Genomic DNA, 13,230 nt, shown 5'->3' on the forward strand with positions numbered 1-13,230 from the left:
GTTGTGAGCCACCTGATGTGGGTGCTGGGACCCCAATTCGGGTCCTTGACAAAGCAGTGTGGGCTCTTAACCCCTGCACCATCTCTCTAGCCCGAGACTTGAGATGTCAAAGGTATCAGCAGTTGTCTGAAGCTCCTGGGAGGGCAGTACACATGTTGTGTGTAAGTTGCCCCATGAGGAGGACTTGTGGCTTGGAGACACTGCTCTATTATGTCTTCACAAGGCCATGAGTCCTGGCCGGCTGAGCCGGCAGAGGTGGAAGGTCGGTCTCACTGACTGGCCGGCACCCCCATGATGTTTGCCTTGGCAGTTTGACTTCACTTTTGTCGAAGTTTACCGAGTCAAGAAATTCCAGTTCATATCAAAGCATGTGGAAGATGAGGACAGTGACCTGAAGGTACACGGGAAGCAGAGATTTGGGCAGATCTGCAAAGACAGCTCCCCATGCAACTGCCTGGCCTCTAGAAGCTCCTGGAACTGTGATGGAGAGATCCTACACAGCCCTGCCGTCGAGGTCAGGTGAGTGGGCAGGACCCAAGCCACCTGCCCAGATGTCTGTCACAGTGCCGTCTTTGAAGACATCGGCAAGAGCTCACCGGGTTTGTGGCAGAAAGCAAGAGCCATTGTTGCCCCATGATGCCAGGTGTAAGCTGTGTGGCCTGATGTTTGCATGGGGCAGGTGCTGACTTTATGGTTCCATTCTGCAGACATATCCATGGGATTCTGAGGTTCCTCTGTGCTGACCTCTTTCCTCTACTCTGCATTCTGCCCCTGGTCTCTGTCATAGTCACACCCTCCCCTCTCTCTCGTTAGAAAAACAGTAAAACTGGATTCACGGGTACTTTCTAAGTCCCGGACCCCCTCAATGCCCCCGTGGAGTATCTGGCCTCCATGGCCAGGGATAGGCGCACAAGGTAGAGATGAGCAGCACCAGGCAGGAGTCAGAGCAATTGGGAAGAACATCCCGAGGCTGTGGGGTGAGGAGGCGGAGTCTCAGAGGGGCCTTTAGAGGCCACACAGCCTTGAGGGCCTCGGAAGCCTAGAGTGGTCGGCAGGGACATGTGCAAGGGTCCAGTGGCAGGTGGCTGGCTTTGAGTGACATTGCCCATTCAGTTACTTAGGTCCCCAAGGGGAGCTCAGAGTCACTCTTAGCCAAGCTCCCAGGGTTGATGCTGGGCCTCAGAACTCAGATTACCCCCGTACCTCATGAACTAGGGCTGAGTGTCCAGCATCCAAGCTATGAGTAGGCTGGAGGGAGGCTGGCTCACATGCCCACTCTTGCTGGTGATGGGCATTTCTTCCCCAACAAGTGGTATTGGAATAGAACCCAATATAGGAGAACAAAGTAAAGTCTGTCCTCAGAGAGAGAATAAAGCAAGTTGTCTTTTACAAACAGACTATTGATTTAGTGTGGTTGTGCACATTCGGAGACTAAGGGAGAGCTGTAAGATTCTGGGACGTGTGGGGCCCGGGTTGGCTGTGAGCGGTGGAACACACGTGAAGTTTAAATGCAGCTGTTTGTCTCTGCAGGGTCCACTGCCAGCTGGTGCGCCTCTTTGCTCGGGGAATTGAAGAAGTGTCCTAAGCAAGAGTCCCAAAGCTGAGAAGCCATCTGCCTTGAGCTTGGGAGTGTGAAAGTTACTTAAGAAAAATTCTACAGACCAATTATGTTGACATATCCATTTAAATTTAGAAATTTATTTTTGATAGGTAAATCTTGGTTTTAGAAAAGACACCTTTGTCAATAATTCCGTATACATACCTGGCACCCTCTCCTTGGTTCTATGTGCATCTGAGTCGCTTTTCACATAACTTGTTCTCAGCAAATGACACTCGCTGGTTTGGGGCATTGGCTTGCTAGATTTTAGCCATGCCGACCATGCAAATTTCAAGATGGCCTTTAGTGGCTATTCTGCAATAATTTTAGGGACATTATAATCTGAATACTTCCCAGGAGTCAGGTTACACCATCTGGACATATGGGTACCGACCCTGTCACTTTGATCCCCTCGTGAGACTTTCTCTGTTGTTGTCTGTGACCAGGCTTGGGAAAGTAGATGGCTCTATTTGCCTTCTCTTTACACCAACCTTCATTTATGATCAGGATATTGCCAAGTGGCCCCTGCTGTATGCCACAACCGTAACTCAATACAGTGAGGTCCTCCGCCCAGCTGCGCCTCCAGAGCGGGGCCACATCACTGCAAGAAGACACCCAGGGTGACGTCTCATCCTCAGGATTCCCCACATCTGCTGCCAACACAGCTGCATCCTGTGAAGCAATCTAGCGAAGTACCCACTGGAAGTTTTCATTCCATCAACCCTGGTAGCCCGTACACTCTGGCCAGGGCAGTCTGTCAATCACTGGCCAAAAGGAGGCTCCATTTGGAATCAAAGCACTTGGCACAGCTGGGCTTTGGGGGTGGGGGTGGGGTGGAGGTGGGGTGGGCAGAGGGCAACTGGCATGCATAAAGAGTACTTTGGGGATGCTATACCACCCTCCACCTGAGTGTCACCAGTCACTCAGCGGGGCTGGTGGGTTACCCCAGGTCACCCCCAGGTACTTTGGTGCAAGCCCTGTGTCTGTCCCCAGGGACCACATCCATTCTTCCCTCACCATCTATTCCATGCACTCACCGACAGCTTTCTCCTTGATCATCAGAAGGGTATATAATCCATGTCTTGGCTCTTTGCTTTGTCTCCACAAGGGGAATGCTACCTGCTCTGGCTGAAGCCCTGGGCTCATGATCAGTTTCCTCGGAAGGCAATCCTGACCCACAGGGCCTTCTCAGCCACACACTATGTATGGCCTGTGCTGTGTCTCTAGACCGATGGCATCTGAGAAGCATGTAAAAGAACATGAAACTTAAACTTGGCTTGCAAAGGGGGAGGGCCACTGACTGTTACAAGAGTATGTTTTAGGTTCTGTACTGGGGAAAAGTGCATCAATGCAGGTCCCATTAGCCTGCAGGCTGCCCCTGCTTCTAGGTGCTCTTGGGTTGATGTCTCTTTCGAAGCATACATGGAATTCTCTGTTTAGCTTTCGGTCCCATCCAGCTAAAAGGGCAGCTGTAAAGGCTGCTGTATTTAGGGGCTATGTTAAAGGTAATTGTGTAGTGGTGCTACTTAATGATTGGTCGAGTGAAAAGCTGGATAGAAAGAGGAAACGCACCTAGCAATTTCTATCCAGTTCTGTTCTTGGATGGGCAGAACCTAAAGGCGTCAAGAAAGACTAACAGCTCTTTGAAGTAGGTAGGCAGCCCTGGAGCAGTGTTAGACGCTTGGGTGGCCACCTCGCTGCCCATTCACCCCTGGCATTCCAGAGGGGCTCAGGACCTGAGGCAGCTGTGGATGCTGCTGACTCTCAGGAATGGCACTCTCCCACAAGGATTCGGGTCTTCATTGGCCTTGCTACACGATGCCCATGCCCTGGTTCACCCCTGCCACTGCCAGTTCTAAGGGATCCAAACAGAGGATGCTTTGATAGGATTTCGCAGTGCAAGCCACGCACAGAATCTCAAACCTTGGCACTATCATGGAGCATCATGAGTGTCAAAACACTTATGACCTTTGACACTTGTGCACAGGGTGGGGGGGGAGCCCCCTGACATTCCCAAGCAGTAGACTACAGTCTCCATGATGCTTTTTAGATGCAATACCCCACCCCAGGCCTTAGTTATTTTAGGAGAAAAAAGACTAGGAGTAAAGATTAGACAGTGGCAACTTAGGATCCTGTAGGGGGTCTGGTTCATGTTTTAACTCCCTCTGTGGGCCGCTGGTGCACAACAGTTAGGCAGCAGTCCTAGGTGGTAACTTATTCTTGTTTATCAAAATGAAGCAGTGGGAATGGGGAGCAGCTGGTTTCCCCCTGGCTGCTTCAGTCCTCAGTACATCCTCCTGGACCCAGGAGCACCGACACGAGGAGGGCCGAATATGCCTCCTGATCTTGCTGGCTTCAAGATTAGCAAGTGGCATATTTGATCTGGTATGTTTGAGAAGACAAAAAATAAAAATAAAGTTAACTTTGGGCAGAATTGACGGGTTTTCCCCCCCTCTTTATAAGTTCTTATTTTGAAAGCAGATTAAAAAAAAAGAAAATGTAGTTTACTCAATCTGTGCTAAGAGACTGGGTGATTGTGCCCTCCCTGAGGACTCTACCTGTCCCTCATCCCCTTCAAGGGCTGCTCTGCTGCTATTTTAACAATTGAGGAATCCCGCCGGGCATTGGTGGCACACACCTTTAATCCCAGCACTCGGGAGGCAGAGGCAGGCGGATCTCTGTGAGTTTAAGACCAGCCTGGTCTACAGAGCGTATTCCAGGACAGCCTCCAAAACAATACAGAGAAACCCTGTCTCGAAAAACACCAAAACAAAACAAAACAAAAACAATTGAGGAATGGCTTCCATATGTCTCTCATTAGCATATTTACTTAGCTAGTAGGTTCTGCCATTTGCCTAAAAGAAATCTACCAGGTGTTGCGTCGTGACTCAGTGATCCAACCATGCTCACACAGTACAGTTGCGCTGGGTTGAACATGAGCACCCTGTCTCTGGACCGCCCAGCCACGGTGGCACATGTGCGGGTCAGTACCCACTGCCCTCACCTACTCCACTTGGCCTAAGGAAACCAGATGAGGGGATCAAACCCCACCAGGCATGGTGGCGCTATACAGCTGAGAGGCTGAGCCACGGGTGCAGGAAGGATGACTGCAGAGGGCCCGAGAGGATGAGTGAGGAGTAACTACAATGTCACAGGGGTGTCTCTCAGGAGAGCTGAGAGTACCTATTTGCCAGGTTCCCAGGGAACTGTATCCCGGGACAAAAGACAGTGTATGCTGTGGATGGAGAGAGAGAAATGTGTGTGTGTGTGTGTGTGTGTGAAATATATGTGTATGGAGGATAGATAGGTAGATGGATCAATGTAAGGATGGGTCGGTGCAAATGTCCAACCTCCTATGGCCACATTCCTGAGTACCCACTGGTCCTAGCCCTGTTCAAAAGGTTTTGGCCAGTCCTGCTTACTGGAACACATTTAGTGTAGGGGTGAGGCTGGAACAGGGATGGCACTGGGGCAGGGGTGGGCCAGGCACCATCAGTGTGCCTTTCCAGGTTTGACTCTCAGGTTTCCTGGTAACCCTCTGTGTCCAATGTCAGCATCTGAACCAGTAAAGTCACAGTGTTGCCAGAGACCCTTCTGCTCAGGGTCCCAGGCTGGCAGAGATCACAGCTCAACAAGCCTAAGGCCTACACCACAACCCCAAGGCATTGCCTGGTTCAGACTGCCCCCCTCACATACCCAGGGCCAGCCACCTCTCCTGTGGCCCATCTTCTGGGACCCAGAGTCTACCTTGTGTTCCCAGCATCCCTCACACCAGGGGGTACAGTAGAGCAAACAGCACCTACTACCAGGACCCCATTTCATACCCAAGCCTTCATTCTCCGAGACGGTTTTATGCTGAATCCTGCTGCAATGGTGGCCAAGAGGACTCTAGTGTGGTGTCAGCCTTGTGTGTGTGTGTGGGGGGGGTGGCAACCCTGGTGCCCTAACAACCAACATCTACACAAGCTGCCAAAAACAGAGGCACCCGAGCCTTAGCACAGAGCATTTTAAGGTTTATTAAATAAAAATTATAATTTATACAAGACTTTGTATCTAAACAAGATTTTTCTTTTTAAAAAAAAGTGACAAGAGGATTTTTCTTCCTATCAGTTCTTTATAGAATATGATCCTTTTGTAGAACAAAAGTTACACCAATAACAATTATGTACAGATCCAAAACAGACTCAAGCTTCAGACATATGAAATCGAACATTCTAGGTCAGTGATTAGTTAGAAATTAAACACTTGCTCAAATCACACAATCCAGTAAAAACCTCAGTGTCTCTAAGTATGCCATCACCTTCACAGGCCCCTGGCCCAGCCCTGTCCCCTTGGCCGTGGTCAGTCTTCATCTCTCTTTCCAAGAGAAAGAGACTCCAACTAAACCTCTTGTTCCACCTAAAAGCCCATTCAGCTCAACGTCTCTGGGTGGCACCTCGGTGGCAGCATTCACCAACCCCGGCACTGCCAGGTTCCAGAAAGTGTTAACCACCACACCATGTGCAGGCATCACCCACACATTCATCCCCAGAGGACAGGTCAGAGGCCATGCTTCCTCCCCTCTGGCATGTTAGGTCCTCTCTTATCACAGGCCATGCTCTTCAGAGCACGAGCATATGACAGAGGCCCAAGTCACAGCCCCGGGTGGAGGAGGGCCCGCCTCCACGTTCAGACTCCTTCCCCTGTGTACCTGGAGCTGTGAGGCCTTTGTGGCACATCTGGGGTGGTATGTGTGCTTGATCTGGCTGCCTGGCAAGCCTTTCCCAACCCCAGTGTGAGGCCTGAAGGCCCTGGGAATGGGGTGTCATGAGCCCAAGCCACCAGGCCTTACACCCACACCAGCATATGAGGATTGGAGCAAAGGTAAAAATTACATTTGAAAAATGATACAAAAATAAGAAAAAACAGCTTGCTCTCTGTAAAAAATAGAATCTTCTGTTTCTTCAAAAAAACGATCTCAGTGACACCTGAAGGACTCAGGACAAGCTGAAGGAGTCAGAGTGATCCACCCAGAAAATGCCCAGGTGGGGGGTGGTTGCACCCTTCAGAGTCCCAGGGGCCTGCAAGATCACCCACCCCGGCCATCTCCACCTTGGTTGGGGCAGGAAGCATGGGTAGGGTGGGGTCTGCCTGGCCCTTGCTGAGCATATAGGAAGAGAAATACTGTTAGATGTTAGAGGTACAGGGCAACTCGGTCCCCCAACCTCTAGGCTCTGCCCACGGTTATCTCCTGTGGCACAGGGCCCTCACCGATCTCCCTGGTCAGCCCCCTGAGCCCACCCCATTACTTGGAGGGGCTGCAGCCTGGAGGCCAAACGCCAGCCAGACTACCACTGATTCTCACTGAACAGCAGCTGGAGGGGAAAATGCCCTCAAAACCTTCCTGAAAAGCCAAGTGTCTTAAAAAAAAAAGTGTGCTTTTGCCAACACGCCATTCTGGACCCTTGCTGGCCATCAACCACTGGCCTGGTCTCTTGGCTGGAATACCAAGCCAAGATGGATCAGATGAGTGACAGCTCAGGCCTAGACATTGAAAATGGGGAGGTACCCCAAACATACCAAGCCCTGAGAGGCCCTACTCACAGCCTTGCAGTGCCCATAGTAGATCCAACATGGAAGGAGGGTCTGAGGGCCGAGTGAGATGACTGGTCATTTCTTCACCGGAAAGGGGCCTCCCCACCACTTCTGTCTTACCATCCCGGCTACAGCTTTGATGGAAAAAAGCCTCTAGCCTCTGCAGAACAGGGGTCATGGGATCATGGAACCTCTCACGATGGCAGGTGCTGGGTCTGTACCCAGGCCGGGATGGAGAATGAAGAGCTGTGCTTAGCAGGGCCTGAGGACGAGTGCCTGCGTGCCATCCTTCAAACGGGTTAAGAGGATCCTCTGTCCACCTGGGTCCACAGGTGTCCTCGAAGGTGCTTCATGCGCTCAGCACGGGCCAGCCCGGCACTGTCCAGTTGAGTCCCAGCCCTTTAGGTCTGCAGAACCCAGGCCGCCATAACCAGCCACAGTCCAGGAGAATTATTGCCAAAGATGAGAAGGACATCCCATCTGACCCTCTAGCCAATGATTGGAAAGGATTCCAGCGACACCTCGGAGTCAATACTAGCTGTCACCGCCAGAGGCTGCTGCAGACGTGATTTTCACGTACTGGCTGAAAATGGTCTCAAAGGCTTCATCTCTGTGCACCATGGCGCCGAACACCAGGGGCTGGTGGGAAGAAATAGAGGGCGGGGTAGGGGTGGGGGAGTGAGCACGTTATAGCCAGGCTGGGGCTAAAATGACCCTGCTAAGATCAGGACACCCCTCTCACCTGGAAGGCTCTAGCCTATAAGGGAGCCCAGCCTTTCCTATGTGGATGGATGCAGGATCCATTCCTTCTGGGCCTCACCAACCTGACTGTCTTGTAACTCTATGGCACCTACCCGAGCTAAACTTGCTGGACCTCAACCCCATGCAGCAGGTTCCTGTGCTGAGGGAGAAAGGAGCCTCTGATCAAACTGAAACCACATCCCTGGGAGGCTCAATCAGGTCCCCTGGTGGCAGATGGGGTGGGGTGGGCTCATCTGCCAGGCACTTACTTTCTGGGTTGATGGAGTTGATACGGCAATCCCCATGCCTGAGCCAGGGAGGACGGACAAGACTTTGTACTGAAAGGCAAGCACAGCCATCACCATCAGCCTCCCCCAAGGACAGGGGTGAAGCCCTTTATGCCCAGGGCATTCTCCTCTGCCAGACACCCAGACGCAAAGCCCCATAGAGGCCTAGGACATGTCAGTCACAGGAGGTAAAAGGGCTGTGTCCTGATTTTGCGGTGTCCCCCACGCACTCCGGTGGCTGATAGTTTGTGTGAAGCCACCTGTCAGCATGGCTGATTCACTAAGGGTGCTAGGATGATCATGGCCCTGGCTGTTGGCCTTCTGGTTACCTGACAGTGAATCTGGAATGAACACAGGCTAGTACTAGGACTATTCGCGTTTAGACTGTCGGCATGCACCCAGGCTACCCAGTTGGGAAAGCTGATTGGCTCCATGCTCAATAGATTCATGTTCCAGAGAACAACACTCCCCGTGAATGCCCCCTCCAGGCCCTGCACACACTACATGCCAACTGTCTAGGGAAACTGCTGAGCCTTACTCCATGGATATAAATCTTTGTGTTCATTCATAAGTGCCTGTGGCAGGAGCCCAATGTTTACTGGGGGGTAGGGCGAGGGAAGCAGTCTCAGACACAGGTGGAAGGTCTGTGACAGAAACTCAGACTCTCCCTTCAAGACACAGCAAGGGCTGGGACGTAGTTCAGTTAGTAGAATGCCTTTTTTTTTTAAACATGTATGAAGTCCTGAGTTTGATTCCCAGCAGCACAAAATAAACTGAGTTGAAGGTCAGCCTGGGCTACCTGAGATCCTTTCTCGGGGGGGGGCATGATAGCTCAGGCAAACCTCGCTGTTGCACTTTTCTGCAGGTATCGTAGTGTCCAGGGCAACTGCTGACTCCCAGGAATGGGGGAGAATTGAGACTGCACTGCGGCCCAGGGTGCACAACTATCTCAGAAGAAGCTAGCGGGCTCTGCATAGAGACTTCCAGAAGACAAGCTGCAACACTGGTAGAAGCCTCTAGATAGCGCCCCCACCCCACCCCCAACCCTGGAGTCATATCCACGAACCTCTCCAGCTCTGGGCCCCCGGCACCCCAGGCCCGAAGTGCACCAGGCTGGGTGGGCACCCACCTTCTGGATGTCTGTGATGTCCGCCAGCTTGATCACTTTGTTCCTCTTTGAGGACCCAGACTTGGAGCTTTCGAAGCACAGATAACTAGACGGGGAGGAAATGCAGAGGCACGAGATGGCAGCCGGACCAGAGGGGCTCCTGCTAAGTAGGGTCCTCCCCGACTGCCTCCACAGCCCCGTGGGATTGTCAGTGACCCACCACACTCAGCACCTGGAAGAAACTGAACACCCTTTCTCTCCCAGAAGACTCCCAGCAGGAGCTGCAGGGAGGTGCAGGGAGGTGTCCTGAGGCCCCCCCCAGGCTCTCCTGGGCCAACTTTGCTGGTAGGGTGAGAAGGTGTTTGGGGCTTTGGCTACTGCTGCATATACGGGAGACAGGATGGAAAAGGGCCCCATGAAGATGACCATACACCCCATCCCTGTTGTAGCCCTCAAATCCCATGGGGGTGCTGAGGTATAGCAAGGACAAGGCACTCTCCCACACAGGAGAGAAATGCCAAAGCTACCTTTAGCCTAGCCTCAGACAGCAAGGAGTCATGAACTCAATGGTCACTATAAAGTCCTCTGCCTGAGAGCTTATACCCCTTGCCCATCTGAACAGCCTTGACCCCACATGAGCATCCCGGATGAGAGAACCCATCAGCCCAAGGGAGGGGGGTTGCTGGTCCAAGAATGGGGTCAGGAAGGCCAGGCAGCTGGGTGGAGTGGGGAACGGAGGCTAGGCTGTAGCACTGCATAACCGGCTTTGCTGGACCTGGGCATGTGTCTGGGACCTGGGGAGGACCCTCCCCCACTTCCTCCCCGACAGTCACGGCACGCTTCAGCCTATGGCGACACTCACTTCTCTGTCACGTACAGAACCCCGTTCCTGATGTAGTCCGTGGGCATCTTCCGGTCTCTGTTTATGAGGCAGCAACGCCAACCATTCTCACACACTGATGGAGAAAATGAACCTGGAATTTCCTTCCTCTGGAATGCCTGGGCCTTGACCTATGTCGGTGCCTGTGAGCACCGACTTGTTAAAGAGGTACCAACATCCACAAGGGACCATCAGAAAAGGCCCAAGTGCGGGCTGATGGGGTCACAGTGCTCACCCAGCATGGGCCAGCCCGGGGTTCCATCCCAGCACCACGGAGTCTACAGTGGGGGGAGGGAGGCCTGCCAGGAGTGAGACCACCTAGTGTCTGGGGAAACGGCTTCCTCTCACAGTAACCAATCAGGCTGCAGCCCTCACTGCCTCAGGCCTACAGTGCAGAAGACTCAAGAAAGGGGGCCAGACTCCGAACCCTGCCTCTCAGGCACTTACTGAGCACTTTTCCAGAAGGCTGGCTGTCTTGAGGTACCTGTGACAGATCGTACACTCAAGTCAAAGTGCCAGAACATGCCTGGGCTAGAGAACAGGCTTCAGGTTTGCACCTAGATGCTAATGACATGGGACTCCCCAGCAGGTGGGGGAGGGCTGAGCCACACTCCCTGGGGATTCCTGCTTCAAGAAGGCCTACCTGAATCTATGCGGATAACATAGGACAGGGACTATGATGTCATACCTCTTCCTGATTCCCGGAACAACCCAAGACCCCACTCCTATGTTGCCTCTCCTGGGAAGTTAAGTCTGGGCCTTTTCCTCACTGGTTCCTTCAGCCTGCCCTTGAGGCGGGGTCATGCCTCTGGCCAGGCTCAGACCCCGCCCCATCGGGCTCAGACCCCACCCCATCTACTTCAGCCTGCCCTTGAGGCGGGGTCATGCCTCTGGCCTGGGCTCAGACCCTCCCCCATCTACTTCCACCTACTCCGTGACCGGCTGGGTCATGGACTCAGCACACACTCACTCACCTGCTAGTGGACGCTCGTTTTCAGTCAAGTTAAAGATTTCATGGAAATTGCCCTTCTTGGTGCTGTGGAAGCGGCCAGCATCTTCATCCTTACTCAGACCAGCTGGAGCGCTGGAGACGTAGCTCCGTGATGAGGTTGTCTGCAGCTGCCAACAACACACAGTCCTGATCAGGCTCTAGAGAGAAAAAGCTGGCGCCGCTGCTGGTGTTGGGACACACTAGCTTCCCTGCCTAGACAAGCTGTAAACTGACTGACAGGCTCTATCCCTTTAGGAAAACGTGAGGTGCAGCCCCGACAGGCCGGTTTCAGTTTTGGCCCTGAAATTTCACTTGCTACCTGGGCTAAATGGGGTGGAGGGTGGCATTTTCCCCTGGAGATGCTCACAGGCTTCCTAGGGCCAGAGTGCTGAATCTAAGCATGGGCCCCAGCACACAAAACACAAGGACACATGGGTTCTGCACTAAGTCAGTTAAAAGTGACATTTTAGAAGTCAACTGGCCACACAACTAGAAAACCAATCACAACACAGCAATGACACCACATCGGCTCACAGCAGACCCAAGGGGGCTTCCACACAGATACAGTACCTTGTCATGCCCTGACAGCTGGCCAGGAAGGGGACAACAGACAGACATGTCACCATCACAAAAGAAAAAAAGGGGGTACATGTGATGTGGCCTCCAGTCATATCCTAAAGGAAGTCCCTGTCCCAGCCATTCCAGGGCTAAAATAGGCCTGTCCCAAAAAAGAACGAGCTGTGTCCTGGGGTGAACTCTACCTGTAGGAAAAGAGTCAGCTCCAGGCCTGGCTGCTCTGGCCTACGGTTGATCTCAGGTTCCCAACAATCTTTGCTGTACGGGACCCCAGAGTGTGACCCTCCCAACTCAACTCAGTGCTTCAGTCCCACAAAAAACTGAGGGGCACTGGGACACTCGCTCCTGAGGGAGTACTCACACGGAGACTCTAATATAACTTCTTACACATTCCTGGGAACACTGCTGGGCCTGAGCACCCCACCCACCTAAGACCTTGGGGAGAATACACCGGACCACTCCTCCAGGGCTGCCTGGCCCTGACACAAAGGAGGCGGTGACAAGGGGAAACCCCACGGTACTTTCCACCATCTATCTCAAAGGCTGGTAAGATCTGGAAAACACCAGGCTTCAGGTGAGCAGAAGATGCAGAGCCAGAGGTCAGGGCACATCAGCTTCATAGTTCTGCTTGCACCTTCCTCAGGGGGTTGGGGGGCCTCACCCTGCGTGACACGGTGGCACCGGCACGCTCCTTGAGCTGGGGGTCAGTGGGGAGGTTCTTCCAGATGATATAGGGTGTGTCGTACTTGGCTCGAAGTCTCGGGCAGCGTTTGAAGATGAAGTCAATTAGGAAAAACTTGATGCCAGCATAGAGGCCTGATGGGAAAGCAGGAATATATCGATTCAGACAAAGGGTGGGCACCCTGGCCCATTCCCCCCTCCTTGTGTGACCTTTGGGCTAACCATCTCCCAGGACAGTGGTGTTTTTCCTTACCAACAGCGAGCCCCACCAGGCGGTAAGGGAAGAAGCAAGAAGCCAGGAAGGCGGCCCACAGAGCGACATACAGTTTCTGTGTGATCTCGGGTTGCACCCACATGAACAAGCTAGAAGGAAGATGAAGGTCAGGTGGGGTGGTACACACCACCCTCACTGTGGGGACAGCCACTTACTTCTTGATCTTTTCTAGAATGTCGGCCATCTTGCCAAAGAGATTCTGTGTGAAGAAGAAACTGCAGTGACCACAAGCCCGAGTACCTATCAGTCACAGACACACCCAGAGGGCTCCAGGGAAATACACAGCCCACATCCCCAGAACCCTCTAGTCCTGCCCCGCCACTCCCAGGTCTGAGCTGTCTGGTCTAAAGCTAGGGCCACTGGAAGTAACAAGAAGGCAGATTATATTGGGCCCCAACTTCTGGGGATGCTCAGCCCTGAATTCTAGGGGTATTGGGCCCTCGTGGTGAAAGGCTCCATCCACATAAGGCCAGAGAGTCATCAGGAAGCCACGTTCCCCTGCCACCTCACCAGAGTGAGAA

General features: G+C 52.8%; 2 protein-coding genes across 3 annotated transcripts in view; one reads left to right on the top strand and one right to left on the bottom strand.

The window, feature by feature from the left end:
- Cerk (ceramide kinase) overlaps window positions 1–4,031 on the top strand; it is a 52,231-nt gene extending 48,200 nt beyond the window's left edge. The window contains exons 12-13 of the mRNA XM_040754026.1: window positions 311–519; window positions 1,531–4,031. Coding sequence (XP_040609960.1) covers window positions 311–519; window positions 1,531–1,585 — 264 coding nt within the window. The 3' untranslated portion in view covers window positions 1,586–4,031. The remainder of the gene's footprint in view (window positions 1–310; window positions 520–1,530) is intronic.
- A 1,558-nt stretch (window positions 4,032–5,589) lies between these two features.
- Gramd4 (GRAM domain containing 4) overlaps window positions 5,590–13,230 on the bottom strand; it is a 76,389-nt gene continuing 68,748 nt past the window's right edge. For both annotated transcript variants that reach the window (XM_005067064.4, XM_040754025.1), the window contains exons 12-19: window positions 12,865–12,908; window positions 12,689–12,798; window positions 12,416–12,570; window positions 11,162–11,306; window positions 10,170–10,263; window positions 9,329–9,413; window positions 8,182–8,250; window positions 5,590–7,810 (exon numbers count right to left, since the gene is read on the bottom strand). In XM_005067064.4, coding sequence (XP_005067121.2) covers window positions 7,706–7,810; window positions 8,182–8,250; window positions 9,329–9,413; window positions 10,170–10,263; window positions 11,162–11,306; window positions 12,416–12,570; window positions 12,689–12,798; window positions 12,865–12,908 — 807 coding nt within the window. In that variant the 3' untranslated portion in view covers window positions 5,590–7,705. The remainder of the gene's footprint in view (window positions 7,811–8,181; window positions 8,251–9,328; window positions 9,414–10,169; window positions 10,264–11,161; window positions 11,307–12,415; window positions 12,571–12,688; window positions 12,799–12,864; window positions 12,909–13,230) is intronic.

This window comes from Mesocricetus auratus, unplaced genomic scaffold, assembly GCF_017639785.1.
Source record: "Mesocricetus auratus isolate SY011 unplaced genomic scaffold, BCM_Maur_2.0 Super-Scaffold_100010, whole genome shotgun sequence".
Classification (NCBI taxonomy): Eukaryota; Metazoa; Chordata; class Mammalia; order Rodentia; family Cricetidae; genus Mesocricetus; species Mesocricetus auratus.